The 25,401-nt window shown below is 39.3% G+C and overlaps 2 protein-coding genes across 3 annotated transcripts in view; one reads left to right on the top strand and one right to left on the bottom strand.

The window, feature by feature from the left end:
- The first annotated feature begins 532 nt into the window (after positions 1–532).
- On the top strand, positions 533–4,923 carry tmem123 (transmembrane protein 123). The gene is given in 5 exon segments (XM_039683837.2): positions 533–858; positions 2,062–2,149; positions 2,151–2,218; positions 2,294–2,441; positions 3,787–4,923. Coding segments are annotated over 5 exon segments (384 nt in total). The 5' UTR covers positions 533–803; the 3' UTR covers positions 3,812–4,923.
- The window catches only part of yap1 (Yes1 associated transcriptional regulator), a 39,817-nt gene continuing 19,204 nt past the window's right edge, over positions 4,789–25,401 (bottom strand). Inside the window, exons 3-8 of one of the 2 annotated variants that reach the window (XM_039684052.2) lie at positions 21,330–21,448; positions 19,311–19,424; positions 12,407–12,579; positions 10,414–10,547; positions 7,396–7,508; positions 4,789–7,312 (exon numbers count right to left, since the gene is read on the bottom strand). In XM_039684052.2, the coding sequence (XP_039539986.1) occupies positions 7,074–7,312; positions 7,396–7,508; positions 10,414–10,547; positions 12,407–12,579; positions 19,311–19,424; positions 21,330–21,448 (892 nt within the window). In that variant the 3' untranslated portion in view covers positions 4,789–7,073. The remainder of the gene's footprint in view (positions 7,313–7,395; positions 7,509–10,413; positions 10,548–12,406; positions 12,580–19,310; positions 19,425–21,329; positions 21,449–25,401) is intronic. The other variant, XM_039684053.2, reaches the window with a different exon arrangement.

The following is a 25,401-nucleotide window of genomic DNA, read 5'->3' as shown; positions in this document are numbered from 1 at the left end:
CATGACTCGAAAAAGATTTGTTCATTTTGATGAATGAGTTCGAACAGGAGAGTCACGAACGCGCATCACAGAACAGAGCAAGGCGAGCATTTGTGCTTATAAAACTTAAACTTTTTTATTTATTTTTTAAACGATCGATCGTTTCGCTAGATAAGACCCTTATTCATCGTCTGGTGTCGTTTAAAGCCATTTGAAGCTGCATCTGAAACTCTCATTCGGACCTTGAACCTTTTGGTTTCCATTGAAGTCCATTATATGGAGAAAATCCTGTAAAACCTTAATTTTTTTTCGACTGAAGAAAGGATGACATGAGGGTGAGTAAATTATCAGCAAAGTTTTTTTTTTTTTTTTTTTAAAGTGAACTACTCCTTTAAAGGGTTAGTTTGGTATTTTACACTTAAAGCCCTGTTTTAAGATCGTTTCTGATTAAATCGAATGGTTAAGATTGAAATTTAGACAAATGATGCTGTCCCGAGAATTTTAGGTTTCTGTGTTGCAGGCTGTTTTAGAGCACAGCACACACACACACACACACACACACATGTGTAGACCAAACCTCTCCAGATAAGACCTACCTAGTTGATAGTTTCAGTCGCTGTTGCTGTCAGCATCAAGCTGTGCTGGTGTTTACTAAAACTAGATATTAAAGCCTAAATTAAGTTAAGGTTTATATATAACGCGTTTCTCTGAAATACCTCGGAAGCAGTCTTATAGTCGTTGACGAGAAGCGAGATAGGAGAACTAAGTTTATTTATGACTCGTTTGGTGTGAGACTGCAGGACTTTAGTTTATTGGCAAAGAAAATGAACCGCTGTTTGTGTCTAATCCTCATTAAATCCTGTCTGGTTTTGTCCTTGGGTAAGTTTCTCTATTTATTTTGTTTAGAAGAACTTGCATAAGAACTCTGTGGAAACAGCGATATATAACGGATATTGCGAGAGCTTTCATTGTGTACACGTGTAATTTAGAGAACATTTTGATTCCGTCTCAAAAACTGAGAGCTACGGGAGAGACAGGCTCCCGTCCCGAATCTGTCTTTTTAGTGGTAATCGCAAAGAACGTCACTAATATACCAAACGTTACTGCTTCTTTCTTTTATTATCTAAACCAAAGTCCGAAAGCCTTAAGAATTGACAATTCTTACTTTTTATGGAATATTGTAGCAGTGGGTTATTTATTATAAATGATTCACCCGTGCACATTTAAAAAAATCCTTTAAATCAAATCATTAATCAAAATGTACGGAGCATGGCACGCAAAAACTTTTTTTTTTTTTTGGTGTATAAATGGCACGATAAACTAAATTCGTGGTATAATACTATGTATAATACACGCTTTCTGAGATCGGGCTGGTAAGACAGACTGATAGAGAGAGATGCATATTTTGTGCTGACATCAAACTTGGAGAGGAGAGAAGTCCTGCTGTTCGCGCAATTCACTCACACTGTGTTTGTTTTTCTCCCAGTCTCTCTTTTTGTGACCAGAACGATATCATCGATGTTGTAAAGTTTGATCGACGCGCTTTGACACCATGTTTGACACGAGGGGAAGGCGGGGCCTTGAGTAATTTGCGTGGCCCTATGCAGCTTCCGTAGTGTGCGAATTGGGAGGATCGGCTCTGCAACTTGCACTAAGATAAAATCATAAAATATGTCAGTGCTGTGTTTTATCTGAAGAAGATGCACACCAGTAATGTATTTTTTTCCCAAGGCATGTTTATGAAAGCAACTTAAATATCCTAAGATAAGGCCTGACCCTGTCTCAATAGTATGGAGGGCCCCTGGCTGAGGACCGCTGGTCTAAGGCTCACTATGGAAAATCAACAACTGACTATTATATTCTCAAAAAAGTACACCATATGAATCTCTTAAATCACAAGTTTTCTATGAAAACAAAGATTGCAACATTCACAAAGTTGTGGATCAGATGTGTGCAATTGCAGCAACATCTTACACAACAGAAAGTACTCTAGGCTACAAGTGGCTTTTATTGTAATACGAACCAATAAAATGCTTTTCTGCTGATCTGTATGTTGATAGCCATTACATTTCCCACTTGCAGTCACGAGAGCTGTCCAGACTCATCCAGATGAAGGAGAGACCGTGACTGGATCAGACATGTCCAAAACAACATTAGCCCCTAAAGCTAAAGCTGAACTCATCTCCAAACACTGAGCTCATCACAACACAGAGCAAACCCCTGATTCCTGCATCTACTGGTACTGTCTGATTTCCTACATTGATTTGTTGCACTACTGTTTCATCAAATCACATTAACAAATTATATTTACCAGGCGTTCCTCCTAGTATCCCAACTGCAGGTTTTCGGTTCCATGCGGGTAGTTTTGTTGGCGGTATGGCGCTGGCCGTTATCATCACACTGGCTGTGGCTCTGGGCTACAGGTTGGCCTGTTCTCAACGGGAGGTGCGCTACAGAGCCATGTGAGTATCATCAGAGAATGTCTGGACTGGACTGGCTGCAGTAACGCGTCTCTGTCCATGCGGGGGCGCTCGCGGTCGAGTGCAGAATGAATGGAAGTCAATGGGATTTCACCCCCAGAAATCCACTTTTCTCAGGACGTAATTTTTTGTCAAGTAATTTTAAAGTTGCATTCAAAAGGGAGGGCTAAGATAATACACTTTGCAGAAAATTTTATTTTTAAGTTCACTTATCTGTTCTAAAAATCCGTTCAAAACTGTGATGACGTCACACAATAGCAGAATGCTAGCGTGTTCCGGCCAACAATGGCCTAACCTGTAAGAAATCAAAAGGATATAAGTACTCGTTCAGTCGACTTTTGACCTATAATCTATATTGAACTTGCGGAATCAACAATAAAATCTATGTTGATTCAACGACAAGCAGGTGAAAGAGACACATTTAGCGGTTTAGCCCCATAGACTCCCATTCATTCTGCTCTCGCCCGCGATCACCTCCAGTGGAATTCTAATGGAACTGGACTAATAGGAAGTGCCAAGGCTCTCCGTTAGACGGGCTCTGGTATCATCAGAGCGCTCTCTTTATGTGTGTTTGACTTTAAAGGGATAGTTCACTTTGAAATTAATTTTTGGTATGTTTTAGCTTACCTCAAGGGCATCCAAGATGTAAGTGTCTTTATTTCCAAAGTTGTTTCAATTTTGATATTTTTAGGTCCAACCGTTCTTGTATGTCAGTCATATAATGCAGGTCTATGGTAACCACCTCAAAGAGCGTGCAGAGAGAAGTCTAAATTAAAGCAGCGCTATGCAGTTTTTTGTTGTTTTTTTTTACCTTAACTGAATAGCTTCGGAGTTATTGCAATGGTTATATGACTAATTTCGGGTTGAATGTTGCTGGCCGCTGCATCATGATATCAGGTCTCACAATGTAACGAAATGCTTTACGGCAAGAAAGATCTGATAAAATGACCAAAAATATATAAACTCCACTTTAATTGGCATTTAAAGAGCATGTTGAACTTTATTTTTGTACAAACGCGCTGTTTTACGCAGTACATAAAGTATTGAATGGAAAGGGTTTCTGTTGAAAACGCCTGAAATGTCTGTATTCAGTGTCATATCTGACACACAAACAGCGCGAGCCGAAGTCGAACACACTTAATGTTTTATGCAATGCTGTTGCATTTACATAATTGCTTGTTTAAAAAAAAAAACAAGGATATCCAGATATGATGTGATGCGTTTGTGAACCATGTACATTTTTCCTCTCATATTACAACACAAGCCATGTTTTATATAAACATATGCAATAATATAACCTTGCTAATATATATTTCATGTCTTTCAGTGAAGAACATGATGCCATCATTTAAAATGGAGCCACTGAGGAAATACAGACTAAAGCACATGTTAGTCATGATCTGAAGAGAAAGTTTTCACTTTACCATGATTAACATGTATTTGAAACAGTGTATAATTTGTTTGATATCTGAAACGGGTGTGAATATTTGAACTCAATTGTGTTTTCAGTGATTTTTCTTTCTAGTCTAATCTAGTATTTGTACCTAAAGGGATAGTTCACTTTGAAATTATTTTTTGGTATGTTTCAGCTTACCTCAAGGGCATCCAAGATGTAGGTGTCTTTGTTTCCACAGTAGTTTCAATTTTGATATTTTTAGGTCAAACCGTTCAATCCGTCCGTCCAAGTGATCCGAGGGTGCGGGCGCTTTGTGGCTGTGGTTACAAGAGGTAAAAACGATATAAATACTGTTCGTTTTCTCACACAAACCATACATTTCGTGTCTTAGGCCACCAATGTGTACTTACATTTACGAGTCATAAAATCATGTTTAACGTTGACTTCTCTGTGCATGCTCTTTGAGGTGGTGACCATAGACCTCCATTAAATGACTGACAGACAAGAACGGTTTGACCTAAAAATATCAAAATAGAAAATACTGTGGAAACAAAGACACCTACATCTTGGATGCCCTTGAGGTAAGCTAGAACATACCAAAAATTAATTTCAAAGTGAACTATCCCTTTAAACTAGACTATTTTTACTAGTGTGTTTGAACCTGTAAAAGCTTTTTTAAAGAGATAATGGGACACATAATTTTGACACTTTTGGTTAGTGTTTAGGGTAAAATGTTTAGGTTTATGGTATTTTTGGTATAAAAGTGTTTTGTGTGTGTGTGTGTGTGCATTTTTAAATGTTTTGATACAGTAGATAATATTATCCAATAAAGGGATTTAGTCTAATGCTGCATGTTGTACATTTTCCTCACACACAATTTACAATGAATGTCTAATAATATTATATGCTCATAATGCGATTAAAGACAGTATCTACCAAAGTATATACTTTATTCCAGGCCAATTTTAAAGTAATATGTAAAGAGATATAATGTAACAGAACTTAAGGTTCTAAGGTACATGCACATACATTGATTTAAAAAAAAAAAAAAAAAAAAAAAAAAAAACATTAGATCATAATAAATGGATATAAATTCATTCTGGGTGCATTTAAAGAAATCTAAATACCAATCCATTAACTTGTGTGATTAGTACTACCACTACAAAACAAAAAAAGTAAACAGTTACTATATATTCTGAACAGTTGCACACTAAGCAAGCATAAAATCATGTTTAAGTGACATACACATTTTAGTCAATGCTCTATAAACGTGCAATACCATAACTGTACCCACAATTCATAAAACATTTTGTTGCATTGCTCTCTCCAACACTGTTTTACCCCACTAGAGTCTGCCATCAATACTATGTTTGCAAAAATAGATTTTTCTCTTTTTCTCACCTCTAACATTCATAACTATGGCCTAGCTTGCTGTTTTTGATCATAAAATTGGACCATAAAAATGTTTGCTTACCGAGGCAATTGAGTTTACCGTAGCGGTGTCACCCAAACAGACCACAGAATATCATACTCATAAAATGTCACCAAAAAAACCCAGTACAAAATGCATTTAATGTACGGGCCAGTTATTGAGCTATAGTCATGTAGTGTAAAAATAACTATATTGTAAACAAGAGGAGTATATTACTGAATGCAAAGAATCCGCAGTAAATTTCCTGTAGTGTTCTTCTATAGTGAAATAATGTAAACCAAGGTAACCTGCCTAATAATGCGTCATAACAGGGCCCGTCAAATCTCGCTTCGTTCCAAATCTCCTCGCTAATCAATTAGACCTTTTCTCATTAGCTTATGTTTAACGTGTACATAAAAGCATGATAGATTTTGTTTTGTCATCCATTAAGAGAAAAAGAAAGTCTTTGGAAGCCTCGTGGAAGAAATCCTGACAGAAAACGATAACTGATTGATTTCAAGTCTACTCTATCATTCATATCCACAGTTACCAAGTCAAATCCAAGCTAATCTACAGCACTAACCATCAAGACATGCTCATCTAGCCATCTAAACTTATCAGAACCTTCCACTTACCGCCGACATCCGTCTCAGCGTCAACATAACTGGCACAGACTCTACTGGAGCTCATATCAGAGATGTCTGTCTATCGATCAAAGTGCCCTTGATATTTTCTCCCTTGCTTTTGGATGAGATATTTTCACTAAAACAAACAAGCAAGCAGGAACATATCAACTGAGATACTAAAATCGTAAGATAAAAAGAGATATCGGTCACAAAACCAAACGATTGATTACGTTGATCTAGTCAAGTCTTATCTGTCAATCTGTTGTATATCTATTAAAACGAGAGCTTGATCACAAATGAATGCCATAACCGTCAAGAAACAAAATTAGGCTTAAATAAAACTAACACACAAAGAGGCTAGGGTTCTTTAAGGAAAGACACAAAAAAACGAAAAGTTCAACCCTAAATCCCAACATAATATTTTTTTTCTTATAAAACCTTTGAAAGTAATATACTTTGATTAATGAAGCGAGTAAGTAAATGAAAACGATGATCTCTAGTGTAAAAAGGACAGGATTTGTTTTGTCTGAAGGCACTTGATTACACAGTTTCTAGAGTGATATTTGCTGGCACAGCCAAGCAGCAGGATTCGTTTAACCAAAGCCACACGTTGAAACCTTTCAATCCCGATCCCATCAAGAAAAAAAGAACGAAAAAAAAAAAAAAACACGTACAGACGACCTCCTCGTCGCTTTTTGGTTTCTCAGGCTCCAAAAAAAACCAGTCAATTGTAGCTGAGATCAGGGATGTTTCGAGTCACAGAGGTTGTTTTATCGCTCACTCTCGAGGAACACCTGAGCCCATCGGCCCTGTTCGCCCAGCGACGAGTTCATGAGGGGAAACACAAATTCACATACTCGCACGCTGATCGTACAGTACAGCCGTGGAAGAGAATCGGGTACGTGTGAATACTTGTCTGTTCATGGGCCAGCCTTGAGGATGCAGACATGAAAAAAAAAAAAAAAAAGACACGAAGCACAAAAGGACCAACGGTTAAAATACCTCAGCTTTTAAAACCAATTCGGCCGAACGTAGTGAATGGAAGATAGGAAGAGAAAAACCGTCCAAAGAGGGTGAAATGTCTCGTCTTTTCTCAACTCAAAGCATCTACGCATCCTTCACAGATTGGATTAGGCAGCAGTTCAGCATGTTGGAAGAGAAGGCGTAGTATTCATGCGCTCTTATAGCCAGGTTAGAAAGTTCTCCTTGTCGATCTTGGTCGCTGCCAGCACAGACTCCATGTCATTGAGAATGTCGGAGCTCAAGGCCTCCTGCAGACTGGGCATCAGCTCCTCGCCCTCCACCGCCATGCTCTCCCCCTCCAGGGTGCCCAGGTCCACGTCTGTGCCCGGGATGGCGTCTAGGTAGTCGGGAAAACGGCTGGGCTGTGTCGCCATGGAGCTGGGGCCGAGGGTGTCGCCTGGGAGCGAGACATTGGACTTAAAACTCTACTGATATCACGTGTGTGGTTTGATTGTTGTGATTATTGTCCTTGTGATGTACCTGTCTCCATCTCGTCCACACTGTTGAGGAAGTCGTCCGGAGTGCGAGGGACGCTGTAACTGCTCATGCTCAGGCCGCTGTCTGTGCTCTCGTCCCGGGAGTGATACGTCCCACTGCACAGGAAAACACCATTAATGACTGGAGTAATAACTGAATAATATGAATAATATGAATAATATGAAGCCAGAGTTGTGAGAAATAAAGTCGCAATTGCAAAAAATATAAAGTCGCAATTCAGAGAAATAAAATTGTAATTCTAAGAAATAAGAAGTCGCAATTGGGAGATATACAGTCGCAATTCTGAGAAATAAAGTCGCAATTGCGAGATATAAAGTCACAATTTCGAGATATAAAGTCGCAATTCGGAGAAATAACGTTGCAATTCAAAGAAATAAAGTCGCAGTTCAAAGAAATAAAGTCGCAATTGCGAGCTATAAAGTCGCAATTTGGAGATATAAAGTCGCAATTCAAAGAAATAAAGTCACAATTGCGAGATATAAAGTCGAAATTCTGAGAAATAAAGTCACAATTGCGAGATATAAAGTCGCAATTCTGAGAAATAGTCGCAATTGCGACAAAAAAAAGGCATAATTGAGACTTCGCAATTCTGACTTTATAACATACAATTGCGAGTTCATATCTCTAAATTCTGACATCTTTTCTCAGAATTGTGAGAAATAGTCAATTGCGAGATATAAAGTCGCAATTCGGAGAAATAAAGTTACAATTCTAAGAAATAAAGTTGCAATTGCGAGATATAAAGTTGCAATTCGGAGAAATAAAGTTGCAATTCTGAAAAATAAAGTAGCAATTGCGAGATATAAAGTCACAATTTTGAGATATAAAGTCGCAAATCAGAGAAATAAAGTCGCAATTCGGGGAAATAAAGTCGCAATTGCAAGAGAAATTTTGAGAAATAAAGTAGCAATTACGAGATATAAAGTCACAATTTGGAGAAATAAAGTTGCAATTCTGAGAAACAAAGTCGCAATTGCGAGATATAAAGTCGCAATTTGGAGAAATAAAGTCACAATTCTGAGAAACAAAGTCACAATTGTGAGATATAAAGTCAGAATTCTGAGAAACAAAGTCGCAATTCTGAGAAACAAAGTCGCAATTGCGAGATATAAAGTCACAATTTTGAGATATAAAGTCGCAAATCAGAGAAATAAAGTCGCAATTCGGGGAAATAAAGTCGCAATTGCAAGAGAAATTTTGAGAAATAAAGTAGCAATTACGAGATATAAAGTCGCAATTTGGAGAAATAAAATTGCAATTCTGAGAAACAAAGTCGCAATTGCGAGATATAAAGTCGCAATTTGGAGAAATAAAGTCACAATTCTGAGAAACAAAGTCGCAATTGTGAGATATAAAGTCAGAATTCTGAGAAACAAAGTCGCAATTCTGAGAAACAAAGTCGCAATTCTGAGAAACAAAGTCGCAATTGCGAGATATAAAGTCACAATTTGGAGAAATAAAGTCACAATTCTGAGAAATAAAAGTTGCAATTGCGAGATATAAAGTCAGAATTCTGAGAAACAAAGTCGCAATTCTGAGAAACAAAGTCGCAATTCTGAGAAACAAAGTCGCAATTCTGAGAAACAAAGTCGCAATTCTGAGAAACAAAGTCGCAATTGCGAGATATAAAGTCACAATTTGGAGAAATAAAGTCACAATTCTGAGAAATAAAAGTTGCAATTGCGAGATATAAAGTCGCAATTCTGAGTAATAAAGTCACAATTCTGAGTAATAAAGTCACAATTGCGAGAAAAAAAGACAATTGAGACTTTTTATCTCGCAATTCTGACTTTATTACATACAATTGTGAGTTTATATCTAAATTCTGACATCTTTTCTCAGAATTGTGATATAAACTCGCAATTGCGAGTTATCAGGCCAATTGTAAGGAAAAAAAAGACTGACTTTCCCCCCCCTCAGAATAGTTTATATCTCACAATTCTGACACACACACTCACACAATTGCGACTTTATATCAATCAATTCTGACTTTATATCTCGCAATTCTGAGAAGTAAAGTCAGAATTGCGAGATGTAAACTTGAAATTGAGACAAAAAAAAAATCTGAATTGTGACATAAAAAGTTGCATTTACCTTTTTTATTTTTCATTCTGTGGCGGAAACAAGCTTCCACAGAAAGTGAAAGTTTGTTGAATCTCAGTACACAGAGAATCGCAATATTATTGAGAGAATGAGAGTGTGCAGAGCAGGTGGACACTTTGCATTAGCCAAAACACAAGAAAGTTGAATCTATTTGAATCTAAGTTTTGAAGCCTATTGTGTAAATTATGTACAACCGCAACCTATATACAATACCACAACATAAAAATCCCTCATTTACAAAGCTTCGGTAGCCATTGCCTCTTAACCTCTGTACAATTATCCAGATTAACAGCTAATAATGACTGCTCATTCTGCTGCAAGAGTCTCTGCTTGTATTCCTCACAGCGGCCCGCTTTGAACTGCCTTTGAGAGTCATTGTAAAAGGTGTTGTTTTGCTGGTGCTCTGAGAAAAGCTCTCTATAAATAGCAGGCGGGCAGTTCAGCACAAATAAAGAGGGCAGAGGACATGCTACAGTGAAGGGAAATACAGCAAGTTTCTCCTAATTAAGAGAATGAAATGTGGCTTCAGTGCATGAGAGTCGCTGGATGAATGAGCTCTTTGTGAGCGCAGCCGAGGCGGTGGGAGGGGTGGCCTTGTCCAAGACCGAGACCACATGTTCTCACGGCCGCCTTGCTATTCTCATTAATCCCTTATCTGCTCTCATGTAGGAGGAGAGATTGATGTGCTTGTCTGCCACTGGAGGGCGCAATTCTCTGCAAAAGCAGCGTAATATCGACTGCTTTCAACCGCTTCACCATCAGGGGTCACTAATGAGTGTCATTCCAGATAAAATAAAAAAATACACATCTTTTGGGATTTATGTGCCATGTGCAAACTCAAGGTGAGTTTCTCTTTGCATTCATGTGTTGTGCATGCATGAGTTCGAAGTGACTTACCTGTTCAAGAAAGGGTCAGAGCTGTTGGTGGTCATGTTGCGGGCGTCTTGGCCCATGCCGGGCGAGGACACCGGGTTTTGAGTGCCGCCATCCTGCTCCATGCTGGTTGGAAGCTGGTTTCTCAGGGCGAGCTCCTGTACGCACGCACAGACAAAAGAAATACGTGTCAAAGGGCGAAATTCACAAAGTGAGCAGACTGGGTTTGCAGGAACGGAAGACGAAATTGACGATTTTCTTTGCAATAGTAGAGAAAGGAAAGAACAAACTATTCTGGTTTTGCTTTCAAACCACACACAAAACATTGAGAAACTTAACCTACAAGTTTCACTTAGTTTCCTGTATTGTGTTAAATAAAAGCCTTTCCCATCCAACAAGTCATGAGTTACAAATCTGGTTATCATTTGTCAATGGATTGTGCAAGATTGTCTGTCAACGTTTTTTTTTTTTTTTTTTAACGGGTGGAGTCTCACGCGAAGGTGTGGGTTTTATAGCACACCATTTAGGCTCAGATCTTTGTTTTTTATTACAGACTTCCTATGACTAATTGAAAGTGAAATATTTGCACAACTTTTGCTGATTAAAAGATAACTCAACAGGCCGTCACAGCATGACATCCACACTGACCCTTCTGACTACACTCGTTACATTATTTAAAAGAAATGTCTTTCTTCTTGGACTGACATTATTATAGTTCTGTGCTGCCAGAGTTAATGCGTTAAAGGGATAGTTCACTTTGAAATTAATTTTTGGTATGTTCTAGCTTACCTCAAGGGCATCCAAGATGTAGGTGTCTGTGTTTCCGCAGTAGTTTCAATTTAGATATTTTTAGGTCAAACCGTTCTTGTCTGTCAGTCATATAATGGAGGTCTATGGTCACCACCTCAAAGAGCATGCACAGAGAAGTCCAGATTAAACATGATTTAATGACTCGGAAATGTAAGTACACATTGATGGCCTAAGACACGAAACGAGCGGTTTGTGTGAGAAAACGAACAGTATTTATATCGTTTTTACCTCTTGTAACCACAGCCACGTCCAAGTGATCTGAGGGGGCGGGTGCTTAAATATATAAAACGATATAAATACTGTTTGTTTTCTCACACAAACTGCTTGTTTCGTGTCTCAGGCCATCAATGTGTACTTACATTTACGAGTCATTAAATCATGTTTAATTTGGACTTCTCTGTGCATGCTCTTTGAGGTGGTGACCATAGACATGCATTATATGACTGCTATACTTTAAATAGCGGTTTTTAAAATCAGGGCAGGAGGGTTATGAAATGTGAATCAATTACAGTACAGTGCATTCTGTATAATTTGAGTAAGTTTTAAAATCATGCAAATGTATTTCAGTTTAGCTCCAGTTATGATCAGTGTGAATATTTTATCTTGTTTAATATTAAATGTGTTATAAATTAGAGGCAGGACGGACTTAGAAACCGATTTTACGTTTTCTTTGATTTCAATAACGTGCAATATCATGGGTGAGCGATTCATTATAGGATTTCCAGCAATAACATCAATGTCTTTAAGTGTTTTCGAAGGCCTATCTTTATTAGTCTTTAAAGTGAGCTGCTTCCAGCCTGTAAGATCATCCCTGAAGATCTGTTTATTTAGTTTTCCAGCAGGGGGGTCTTGCAGAACTGAGTCAACACCATGTTTACATTCCAAAGCAGGGGCAGCTGAGCAAAACCTCCTCCTCTCCAACCTCTCATTTACTCGCTCTACTCGATCTATACAGCGACTTCAGATTTACCCACCCTACACTATATGCAAAGAAACAAAGTGTGATGTACGTTTATCAGATGCATACAGTAAGTTGCAAAGTGGACCAGATCGTACTCCAATAGTCAAGGTCTGCCAAAACAACCAGCATAAGATTAAACGTCGCGCTACGTTACAAACAAAAATACACAGTACAGGGCAGCCGAACGCTGTGTGCCCGACTGTCTATCATGCGAGGACAGAATGTTCCGACAGGTGTGTGTCTGACCTGGGGTCTCTGGCGGAGGAGCTCTTGTTTGATCCTCAGTCTCTCTTTCTCCATCTGGATCTGCTGCAGTCTGATCTGGTTGTTGCCACCCATTACTCCACTCTGTGGGCTGGAGGGCAACTGGGAGCCTTGCTTCACTGGAGCACTCTGGGAAATTCGCTGCTGGTTCATCGCTGAGGACACAAAATCAATTATTTTAAGAGGCTTTGTTTGGTCTGTTATTGGCAATAAAAACAAAGGATTAAAGGGATAGCTCACTCAAAAATTAAAATTAATTCATCATTTACTCAGCCTGGTGTTGCTCTATTGGCGTATGCCCTTCTGTCTATTTAGGAGCACAAAACAAACAAACAAACAAAACAAAAAAAAAACACGAGTATCACAGATTGGTCCCAAGTGTCGTATAGTCCAAGTGTTCTGGGGGTTTACCATAGGGTTTGGTGGAAAACAAACTGAAATTTATTTAACAAAAATCCTGATCTTGGCTGTTAGTCATTTAGTTGAGTAAATGATGACTTAATTTTCCACTAGAAAATATACACAACATAAATAATATTGGCATTGTAGTGTTATTATATTGTGTATATAAGCACTGCTGAAATTACATATTGACAAATTAGCATCCAGGACTTTAATTATACACTTATGAAGGGCCAAACAGGAAATAATTATATGAAATCTGAATATAAACTCTTTAAAAAAAATCTATTTATAAATGTAATTCTGAATATTTATCTATAAATCTGAATATGCAGTTATGAGTCTAGTGAATAATTTATCATTTTCAGACTAATGGCCGTATATTCAGATTAATAGATCTAATTACAATCTATATAATTACAACTTAGATTTATATTAGGGCTGTCAAATGATTAATCATGATGAATCACAACCAAAATAAAAGTTTGTTTACATAATTTGTGTGGGTGCACTGTGTATAATTATATATATATATATATATATATATATATATATATATATATATAAATACACACACATGATTGTATATATTTAAGAAATATCTTCATGTAAATACTCTATATAGATTTATATATAATTTATATTAAATAATATTTTTTTTCTTAAATATACATGCATGTGTGTGTATTTATATATATATATATATATACAAAATAATTATACACAGTGCACCCACAAATACTATGTAAACACAAACTTTTATTTTGGATGCGATTAATCGCGATTAATCGTTTGACAGCCTTGCATATATACAATGCAGATTTGGATCTATAAATGTATACATACAACTAAATATTTGAATTTATAGTCATTACATAGTTTTATCTGCATTATATAGTTTATATTGTCATTATTTAGTCATAGAAAGATGTATTCCGATTTATAAATAATCCCGATTTTATTTAAAAATTTCCTGTTTGACCATTCATATACATTGTATAAAAACACAGGGCATTAAAAGTCCCATCAATGTAAGTGAATGGAGAAATGCGTATCGCCACAGACGCAAACACAGAAACAAATGTTTTAGACCATAGGAGGTGGGGTGTTACAGTAATTGGACCAATGAAAATGGCTGTTTACTTATGCACTGGGGCCACCAGTGACAACAAAGCCGTGATGGTGCTGGCGTTGTTATGCGCGAGGGAGCCCCGTCTTCCCCGCTTATCCTCATCGCCATTCAATCACAGTGTGTTTACACTACCTCAGGCCTGAATGAGTCTCCACTCTCCTCTCACCATGGGAATCAGATCAGAGACTCACCACGCCTCACACACACACCACAACCACCATCCCCCACACTGCCCGAGGCGTGGAAGAGTGTGTGGGAATGTGTATGAGTGCTAGTGGGGGAGTGTGTATCTGTGTGTGTGTGTGTTTGTTTCTCTTTTAAGACTCTTATCTCGCATAGATAGGGGTCTATTGAAGCCGAAATGACGGTTCTGGTGGAGAAGTAATGGCTGATCTCAGGGCAGGATTGACCAGGCTGATATGTGGCAGCCATATTTGTTGCACAAAATGAACTCTCGATTCTCAGGTCTGGATTTCCCTGACTAGCCTATACTTGTTTCTGTGGGTATCTCACTTGGGAAACTCCATACCACAGCATGAAGATGACAAGAACACACAAACAAGCTTAATCCATGTGGCCGAATGACTCATAAGTTGCATAAGAACTGCAGGTTTGTGCCACGAATGTGTTCTCCTCTGAACCAACAGGAGGAAACGTGCCAGAGAAACACAAATAAAAAGAGCGAGATGGAGATAAAAGCTCAGATTGACGAAGTTTGCCCGCGTTTTCCACGCTGGCTCTGAAACACGATCATCCAGCAATAAGAGTCTTTATCAGGCCGTCTCGCGAAGCCGAGCCAATAGCAACTCCCCTGTCCTTTCCAGGTGAGACTGGCAGGGTGTTGGGAAACGTTAGGAAACGCAGCGGCAGGACCTTTGAAGCCTTTGTAAATATTAGCTGGCTGTCGATTTAACAGGTTTGTTGTATAAAAGCCATGCTCAAGTTGCGTTTCGAGTTAAGAGATAAGGAGGAAAAGGAGAGTCAATCTGTGTCCAGAAGAAAAGCCTCTCTATATCCTATCATACACAAACCTCAGCGGGCCACACAAAAGCAAGCTGTGAGCTGCCGGAAGCCAGCGTGAGGAAACTCAGCTGTGACTAGCGTGTAGTAGGAAACCAGTTGAAAGCAAGATGGCAGCCGTATCACTTACAAGTGGAAACAGCAGGTGGTATATTTATACATCAAGACTTTCACAGTTATTATTAGTGATTACTGCAGCGAGAAATGCAAATGTGCTTCCGTTATTCACACTAAGCTATGCAAGTAATGTTTAATGCAAATAATAGAGTCGGACTAAGTCAGCGGCGTATTTCAGGTTCTTGACCTTTTTTACAGACACTGCACTTTTGCAGATTTCTGATCACGTTTTCAGTTGTTCCACTAGATTACACTTGGAATCCCTTTTTTCTCATTTCTTTCAGCAGAAAGGACACTTTAGATCACACTGGAGATAAAAGACACGTTCATGCCATGTTGGAATTACAGTAATTATGACATCCCGACTTGTACAAAAAAACGTGTAAAATTTGATGGCGGCATTGGTAGAGTTAACGGACTTGCCTGGACTTTGCTCGCACATCCCTTATCGGTCTGATTTGGTGGTTTCAATTTCCAATAGCGGAATTTTATGAACTCGTTAGTGCGTCCGCCAGCCTCCCATGCCCAAAGCGCCGGTTCAAATCCCGCTCGGAATGGGGCGAGTAGAACCGGAGCGGTTAAATTGGTGCCGTGACCCGGATGGGAGTAAGGTTTAGGGGGTACACTTAGTGTAATGGAAGTCAGATAGTTATAGCTTTGTGAGTAAACCTCACTCCCCTGATCTAAAGAGGTGCACTGGCTATAGACGCTTGAGACTACCGGTCCCATTCTGGAAACTAGGGATGCTCCGATGGATCGGTCGTATAATCACATTCTGTGACTCCATCCAGCATGCACATTCTTGTAGAACGTAACTGAATTTTATTAAAGCTCTGACTTGCACCACCTGACCACTACAACATGATGCGGAAACCTTCAAAATGGCAACGACTTCAGCACTAAAATGATATAATTCCGATAATAAACTACTGCTAATAATGTACGAATATTCTTAAATGAACAAGACACAATAGAATTTATTGAATCGAGCACAGTTGAATGTCCTGCTAAATAAACTATGTTTATTAATAAAGCCAAGTTTACACTACAGGATTTTAAGCCCGATTTGCGAATCGTTGAGCTCGCCGACAGGTCAGGGTGTTATCGCGTGCAAATCGTGGGGGATTAGCGGACGATTAGCGTTTTCCAATCTGTTAGTATGAAAGAGCCAACAACGTATCAAAGACGCTTGCAGATGCGTCGCCGAGACCATAAAATCTAGTATGCTAGATATCCAGAGCTGTCGCGCGACTCAACCTCAGTGATGTCATGAGCTCCAGCCAATCAGAGCAAGGCATGGGTTGAGGTCGCCGGAGAAATCTTTTTGATTTTTTTTGCATTTTTTGGGCGTGTTGTGTTCTTCTCTTCTTCGCTGGGTATTGACGCACGTACCGTTTTGCATCATTTCCGGTTCGTCTTATCGCGTGATTTTTCGTGACAAAGAATCGCTGGGTGACAAAGTTGTCGTTAACTCGTGTAGTGCGTTACCTCCTGTTGCGGATCAATCACGTTGTGTTGTGGTGTGGTGTGAACAGATCAACAACTTGACCACTCCTGATTTCACAGAGAGCAAGTCGTGTCGTGTGAACCGCACAGTTCAGCCCGACGTTTTAAAATCATGTAGTGTGAACAAGGCATAAGGCGTTTTCAAAGCCTTTTTATAATGACTGTAGCTTGTTGTATTTACAAGGGGAACCACCACTCACATTTACTTCAGAAAAATAAAACCTCTCCATGAATGCACTGAGAGACTGTCATCATTGAAGGTGAACCACTGATGGCACTTTCGTCATCCCGTTTCCCAATAAGGCAAGCGCCTTGGGAGTCGTGAAGTGTTTATGCAACCGAGTGTGCGTGTCAGCTCAAAGCTCTGGAAAAGATGAGTGCTTCACAAGAGTGTGACATCACTCTGCACTTGCCAACAAGGTGCCAACTCCTGCACTGAAGGACCATGATAATCTAAGCGGCCCGCAGCACATGACCGATAACCGAAGGCTCCAGTTGGTCTTTGTGCTCAAAAAAAGTGGTGTTTTTGAGTCCACGGGCCAGATGAGGCGTGAAATACATCATAAAGTCCCACATTGGCCTCTCAGATCAGATCTCAAGGCCTGTTCACCGCCTCTTAGGAAGGAGGCACAAGTTTATCCAGTGGTCTCTTATTCCTCCCTTTCTTCTCCCTCTCTCAGGGCCTTCCTTCGCCTACCCCCTTCCTCTTTCTCTCTCTCGCTCTAACATTGGGTCTCTTTGACTGAAAAGGTCTGGAACAGATTAGGAGCAGAGCTGCAGCATCGAGAGGCCTGGCACCGTCTCAAGTCCATCTAGATGTGCAGCTGAGAACAGTTCTGCCTGCGCTGGGCCTCACGCGGGCTGGGAGGGGGGGTTAGAAAGAACGAGAGAATGGCCAGACTTGAGTTCTCAGTTAAAGGAGCACAATCCAACTCCACTCCCTGCTCGAATTACCCCAATGGTGAGCCGAGACCCAGACGGGACATGTCAGGTTAGCAACATATTTAATCGTTATTTGAGGTTCAATTAGTGCAAGACGGAGCCAACGTTCTTCTAACCCAAAGTTGCATTTTTGAAGCCGGTGGAATAAAGTTCGTCCAAACGTCTGCAGTTCAGCAACCTCAACGAGAGTCGTCGAGGGATTAAAACGCAAACACAAAGGTTATAAAAATATGCCGACGCAAGCAGTTACATAAAACCGCACGGGAACGCCCAAACATTCTAAACTTGCGGCAAGGAATGAGTTAACCACGTCTACCCCTCTCGCCGTTCTCCCCCTCACATTACGTCTGTAATTCAGAGGCCCACCAGGCTTGTCCGCTGAACACTTATAAATCTTCAAAGGGCTTCACCCACCAGAGCCGACCCCCCTCCCTTTTTGTCTTTCGCTCTTTCTCTCTCTCTCCTGCCTGACCCTTCACAGACTTGTTACCACTTTACCCACGACCACTTGCATGTTTGGTGTACGTTTGCACACAAAAAAAACAATTTTGTAGATCAAAAATGGGGAAAAAACGTGCTTGTTCATACATGAGGGAGATAGTGAGATAGTGTCCCAGGGGAAAACTCCTTTGGGATGAAGCAAAAGCACCTCAAGCGTGAGTAACTCAAAGTGACATAAGTAGAAGCCTTCATCTCTTTGTGAGCCTTACGTGCTCATAGAAAGAGATTAAAGAGAGGGACTGAAAGGGGTAGAAAAAGGACAAACATCTTAGTCTGACAACCTTTCGGTGAACCATTTATCTTGACAGCAAAAACAGATGATTAGATTAATGTGACTATTCCACTGCTTAGATGTGTGTCATCGCCTCCGCGTATGGATTATGGATGAATATCTGAACGGGGGTTTAGGGAACGGCATAATCAGATGCAGTTTGAACTAGTTTGCGAGTGTGTGTGTGTGTGTGTGTTAGTGTGCGAGTAAAGGGATCACATAGCAGACTCTTGAGTGTGGAGCAGTTTTGGCTAACCTCAGTATGAGTCACAGGAAGCAGGAATACTCTGTGAATAGTGTGCCACAAAAACGCATACACACTCTCACTCACTTTCATACACACACATTGTCAGAGAGCAGTCATCTACACTATAAGCATAATAATAAAGCAATAAACAACAGTTAAAGTGATTTTACCATGGTGGAAGTGTGTTCTCAGGACTTTGAGCGCTTAACACCCCTAAACCACTGCAATGATTGACCTCAGGTGTAGTGATGGATGATTCTCTTTTTACAGAAATACCGAAACCGAAATTAAAGTTGACATTGAACCGAAAACCGAAACTAAAAGGAATGTTTCAGTAATTAACTTTATTAATTAACTTTAGATGCTGCTCAGGGTGTTTTGTTTACAGGTGATAAAACTGTAATAGTAAAGTTCTTAATAAATATTTTATCTGAACAAATTTTACATTTTGCTATCCTAGTTTCATTTTTGGCTACGTGCATCTCACATCGCTCACGTCTTTATCTGTTGTAGCTTATCTAAGTTGTTTGCACAACATGTCATTGAGGACGTGCTAACTGTTTTCAATGATTTCGGCCCTGCAAAACCATTTAGTCAAAACTTTTTTGGTCGAAACTTGGCATCACTACTCAGGTGGCTTATTGTTTTATAAAATGGCGACAAGAGCAGCATGATAAGAGACCAATGTTCAATCAAAAGTACAATTAATAATTTTGATTATTATAAACTTTTAGGATTTAAAGCTCACCGTAACGCGGGTCGAGTCGTGGGTCCAGCCAAGAGGTGGTTTTGTTTTTGTGATTGATGTAGTAGATCTCTCCTTCTGAGGTAATAGCTTGCTCCCAGCCTTCAGGAAGAGGTCCTGAGAGAGAACAGTCAGGGTACAGTGAATTATCCAGTACTAACTGAAATTCTTATGTTAGTAATTTGTTTGGCCACAATCCACATTTTTCATTCCACATTTCCCCCAGTGTTAACGTTCTTCATCCAAGTTAATAGTACATGAGCTACTGCCTAGATACTGTAGAAAATATGATGGCGGCATTGCCAAGATGGCTGCTGAGTTCACTGACTTGTCTGGACTTTGCTTGCACATCCCTTATCTGTCTGATTTGGTGGTTTCAATTTCCAATAGCAGAATTTTATGAACTCGTTAGTGCGTCCGCCAGCCTCCCATGCCCAAAGCGCCGGTTCAAATCCCGCTCGGAATGGGGCGAGTAGAACCGGAGCGGTTAAATTGGTGCCGTGACCCGGATGGGAGTAAGGTTTAGGGGGTACACTAAGTGTAACGGAGGTCAGCTAGTTATAGCTTTGTGAGTAAACCTCACTCCCCTGATCTAAAGAGGTGCACTGGCTATAGACGCAGGAGACGGCCGGTCCCAATCCGGAAACTAGGGATGCTCCGATGGATCGGTCGTAGATTGGAATCGGCCTATAATCAAATTCTGTGACTCCATCGGTAGTTGTTAAACTTGGCTGATCTCACGAACCGCTCCCAATTTAATGACGTTAAACACGTGATGATATCAAACTTAAGCGCCGCAGTCACCCGTCATGTTCTAAAGAAATATCATAGGAAGGAACATGGTCTAAATAATACAACGAACCTGATTCGCTGCCTCCGTCATCTGCTCTCTGTGTTTAAGAGGCTGGGGCTCAAGCAGCTCCTCCACTCACTCACACACACACACACACAGAGCAGACAGCGATCGAGAAACTGAGCATGTGATTACCTGAATCTGTCCTTCTTCAGATCAAGCCATATATTCGTGAAAAAATCAGTTTGCCATCAGTTGCCAGAAGATGAAAGCGACATCTTTGTTGTAGTATGATTTCAATACTTTCCCATGCTGTTCAATGCATTGAATCAATGCCATGAATATCTATGAAGTGAAACATCAGCTTCAGCGTTACCCAGGTGATGCGTTGCTCGTCAATTGAGCCTTAATCGGTTTAGCAATGACTCGCTCATAAAAGACAGTCCCTTTCCTGCTGGCATAACAATGTAACTGCACTTACTGAAATGCTTAAGCCAATTGGATGAGCGCTGTTTTTAAAATGTTCATTGCAAAATAAATATTTCTTGTGCTTATTTATTTAATTTTCAATTAAAACAACAATTTCAACATTATTGTAAATAATATAACCAAGGTAACACCTGTGGTATTACTTAATCTGTCAACTGCGAGCTTACATATCAATTGTACAAAGAATGATCGGGATCGACCGGTCATGATGACAAGAAACCGGATTGGAAAAATCCCGATTGGAGCATCCCTACTGGAAATGCCAGTTCGAATCCCACTCAGAGCGGTGCAAGTAAAACCGGAGGGACTACATATAAGCATGATAGATAAAGAAATGACAAGACCACCATGTTATAGAGTGCAACAGTCAGGTTCAGGAAAGAAAAAAATAATTTTCTCCATTGGTGAATAAATTTTTTGCACTCTATAGTTTCCAGGACCAAACAATGCAATCCAAAGAATGACATTAAAGTCTGAGGGGAATGCCCTAAAACACTGAAAGGGACCGGTCTCGTCTCAGTTCCTGTTGAACCTCCCATAAGCTGACTCCAGGCCTGACCCTGGTCACTATTGTATCTCCATTCACATGCATTTGTCTGCACTGATAAGATTTCTACGTTTGCTGAGGTAGAGGTGGGGTTGGCTGTAAACAGAGACTGCTACACCCGTTGAATTAGCATGAGAATGCTGGGATTGAGAGTGTAGATTTTAATATGAAATGAGTGTCTGGAGCTGCTGACCTGAGGCAGGGTTCATGATGTTCTGTTGCTGGACAGGCACTGGGCTTGGCGGGGCGGCCTGGTTCATCTGAAGGAGGGCCTTGCGCGGGTCCTGCCAGGTGGTCGTCTGGTCATGATGGCTATGGGGAGACAGATGTACATTAAAAGGGCTATCAGGCATAACTATGGTGGCTGAGTTATGAATCATAATGAGCTGCCTCTTTGGCTGGACGTATTAGGCCAAAACAAAACTGCCAATTTTAAATAAGGGACACAGAATGAATTAAAAAAAAATATTTATTATAATAACTCATATTTTTTACTGTATTTGCAGTATTTTTTTTTACACAATTTTAAAAAAGTCAAACAAATACAATTATTTGATTATAAATTAAATGATTATAAAATATCTCATATACTTAATATTAATAAATATTTGTAATTGATATTAGAATTTTCTAAGGGTTTGCATTTATATATATATATATATATATATATATATATATACACACACATACAGTACATATATAAACACACACACACACACATATATATTTACACAGACACACACACACATACATGCATACACATATGCATCTCTATTCATATATATTTATACACACATACACAAACACATTTTTGACCCCTTTTCCACAAGTAAATATAAAATAATAATATAATAAGTTTAGCTATACTGAATAAAATTAAAAGTACATTATTTAACATATATGGACTGATTATTTATTAAATGTGTTTCTATTCATGTCATTGTTTTTCTTATGTTGCCCAAAATGTTGTCTAGGTAGGCAGCACCCTAGATTTTAAAATACAGCCGATAACAATGTATAGATTTATGAGAATATAAGGCATGTTAACAAAGGTGCGTGTCAAGGGCAGTCTACTACCATATAAACAACTGTTAAGTATCCCACATTGGTTTATTTGATCCAATCCGAGTGCTCAGATAAAACTCACGGCAAGTGGAACTTTTAAAAGATCTTTGTAAACACCTGAACACCGATCCATTTTCACAGAATCTCAGCCCTTTAATCTGTATAAGCAAAAGCGAGCAAGAACCAAACATCTCCGAAGCCTCCTGCAAGCAAACGTAAATGATGGTCTGTCCTGTTAGCAATGAAATAGCCAATCATTTCGTCTGCTAAAAATAGGCTCTTATGAAAAGTCCATTTCGTAAACTTTACAATTGCCACCCACTCTTGTGTCGGATCTGCTGATGTATTGCTGTGTAGGAGGGGGCGTGGATAATGGTGAACTTCGACCCAGTTTACATGTGATTTGCCTGCGTGCAGTGGACTGAACCGGTGTCATCTGTGAATGAAGTCAGCGATTACGGTGTAAAGTCAGTGATGAATAACACGGTTACTGGAAAACAAATCAATGAGTCTAAAAGGAGAGACTGAGCTAACTTACACCCTTCTGTTTATTCAGATCTTAGACAGCAGGGTGGCAGTGAGAGAAGAGCTGCTTGACACAGTGTTGTTTTCTCTTTCACTGCAGTTTATCACTTAAAGGTTAAGCAGTCTATGCTGGAAAACAGGGGGGCTTTTGGGCCTCAATCTCAACATGAATACTCATCGAAATGACCAAAAGTCTTAAAGGAGCAGTTCAAAACCTTTTGCTGATAATTTACTCACCCCCATGTCATCCAAGATGTCCACGTCATTCTTTCTTCAGTCGAAAAGAAATTAAGGTTTTTGATGAAAACATTCCAGGATTTTCTTCATATAATGGACTTCAATGGGAACCAAATGGTTCAAGGTCCAAAAGACAGTTTCAGTGCAAACTGTTCAAAGGGCTTTAAACGAATTCAGACGATGAATAAGGGTCTTTTCAAGCGAAACGATCACTCATTTAAAAAAAACAACAACAAAGTTTAAGTTTTATAACCTCAAATGCTGTGATGCGCATTCATGACTCTCCTATTTGAACTAATTCATCAAAATGAGCAAATCTTTTCCCGAGTCAACTCGTTCGTTTCAGTCGTTGAATGAACCAAATGACACGAAAAAAGAAAAAAAAGATTTGTTAATTTTGATGAACGAGTTCGAACAGGAGAGTCACGAACGCGCATCACAGAACAGAGCAAGGCGACAATTTGAGCTAATAAAGCTTAAACTTTGTTGTTGTTTTTTTAAAATGAGCGATCGTTTCGCTTGATAAGACCCTTATTCATCGTCTGAAATCGTTTAAAGCCCTTTGAACAGTTTGCACTGAAACTTTCTTTTGGACCTTGAACCGTTTGGTTCCCATTGAAGTCCATTATATGGAGAAAAATCCTGGAAAAAACCTTAATTTCTTTTCGACTGAAGAAAGAAAGACATGGACATCTTGAATGACATGGGGGTGAGTAAATTATCAGCAAAAGTTTTTTTTTTTTAAAGTGAACTACTCACCTACAAATCCAACATTGGTCTGCTTTCTAGCTCACTCACTATCAGTACATTTCACATGATCTAATCTCACAGCTTCCTTGAGATCAAACCTGACAACCCCTTTCCTTCCTAAACACTGGCTGCTAATCTTTACACTTTCTTTTAAACAAAAGAAGTCTTCCAAGAAAATGGTTTTGGTGTCCTGAAGGCACATGCACGCAATTTACGAGCAGTGTTTGGGATGGAGTGGGTGGTTCAAAAGACCCACGCTTGGAGGTGACACAAGTTCTGTCAGGTCTACGAAACTACAGCCAGTGCGGATTATGCGCTTAAGTTTTTAACTCAAAATATTGCTGTGGGTACTAGTAAACACTACTGAAAGAAGCAGTTTTATGCAACCTCAGGGCAAATCAGGCGGTTGCGAAACGCTAATGAACACTAATGAAAACGGGCAGCAACACTTGGTGTTAGAGGCATTTCTAATGACGGCTTTGTTTGGGCTTGTTGCTCGATTAAGATGTAGAGCTAACTGAGGAAAAGGCCCCTCTTTTTCCCGCTCCCACTCTTTCTCTTTCTCTCAGGCGAAGGCCTGTACATTCAGGCAGGGTCAGTCATGGGTCTCCTCCCAGGAGGTTTCTTTCTCTCCCTGCCTGTTCCAACACACTGAAGTGTCAGGCTCTTTAACAATCTGGCGCCAGTTTTACAAAGCCTTCACCTGCTGGACAAAAGCTCAGACCAAGCTACGACCCAAAACCCAAAATGCCATTCACTTGTTCCTCTTTTCCCCCCAGCTCTGCTCTCTTTCCCTATTTAAGACCGGTTTTGTCGCTGAAAACGTGAGATTTGCAAGTATTGAACTTGACTAAAGACGAATAAATCAATTTCAAGATTATTGGACTCAGCTGATAAACATGTTTGATTTGACAATAAACAAGTTTCGCTGGCTCCTAAATCTACTGACAGCCTTTTTTTGTGAATTTTACATAAACATTCTGCAAAAATGTGTTTCATTTTAAGCAAATGAATGTAGACGTCACTGACATAATATAAATTAATTATACAATTCTAATTTAGAGTCGTCAATTAGCATTTTAAATTACAATGTTGTGGTACTTTTCAAAATGACGTAGCCCTCAAACCGTATTCACTTTATAGGCCTTAATCCTGTAATTGTGGACAAATGAGGACTCAGGTGTTATCCTAATTTTTATTTATTATAAATGTTATATCACTGTCTTCGATAAAGTTTTGTCTATCCATTTATGGTGGTTTTTTTTTTAATTTTGGGGTTATTTTTGAATTTATTTACTTCAAAAAGTACCATATTTTCTATGTAAATTATGCATTTTATTTTTTAACATTTTTTAACTACATTAAAATATCATTCCAATAAGTTCTTAGAGCTAAAACCTAAAGATGAAGTGACTTTGCTGTCACCTGGTGTCTTATTTTGGCTTATTTTAGAATGCTCTAAATTAGTTTTCCCATTCATTTCTATGGGCGCCCATTTTTGACCCAAATACACGATTAATGAGTTTTTTTTTTCACCCACTTAACATTGTAGAATTGATTCAAAAATCAATGTGTGTTCAGGAGGCAAACTTAGGAAAAAGAAGCCAAGTCTTGTACCGCTCAGATCAAGGGAAGTATTTTTTAAAAATAAATCAAAACTATTTTGCCCACATTTGTCCAGAAGACGG

Source organism: Pimephales promelas, chromosome 10 (assembly GCF_988280905.1).
Source record: "Pimephales promelas chromosome 10, fPimPro1.hap1.1, whole genome shotgun sequence".
In the NCBI taxonomy this organism is placed as follows: domain Eukaryota; kingdom Metazoa; phylum Chordata; class Actinopteri; order Cypriniformes; family Leuciscidae; genus Pimephales; species Pimephales promelas.
The sequence above is the reverse complement of the archived record's forward strand: the minus strand, read 5'-3'. Positions and strand labels throughout refer to the sequence as shown.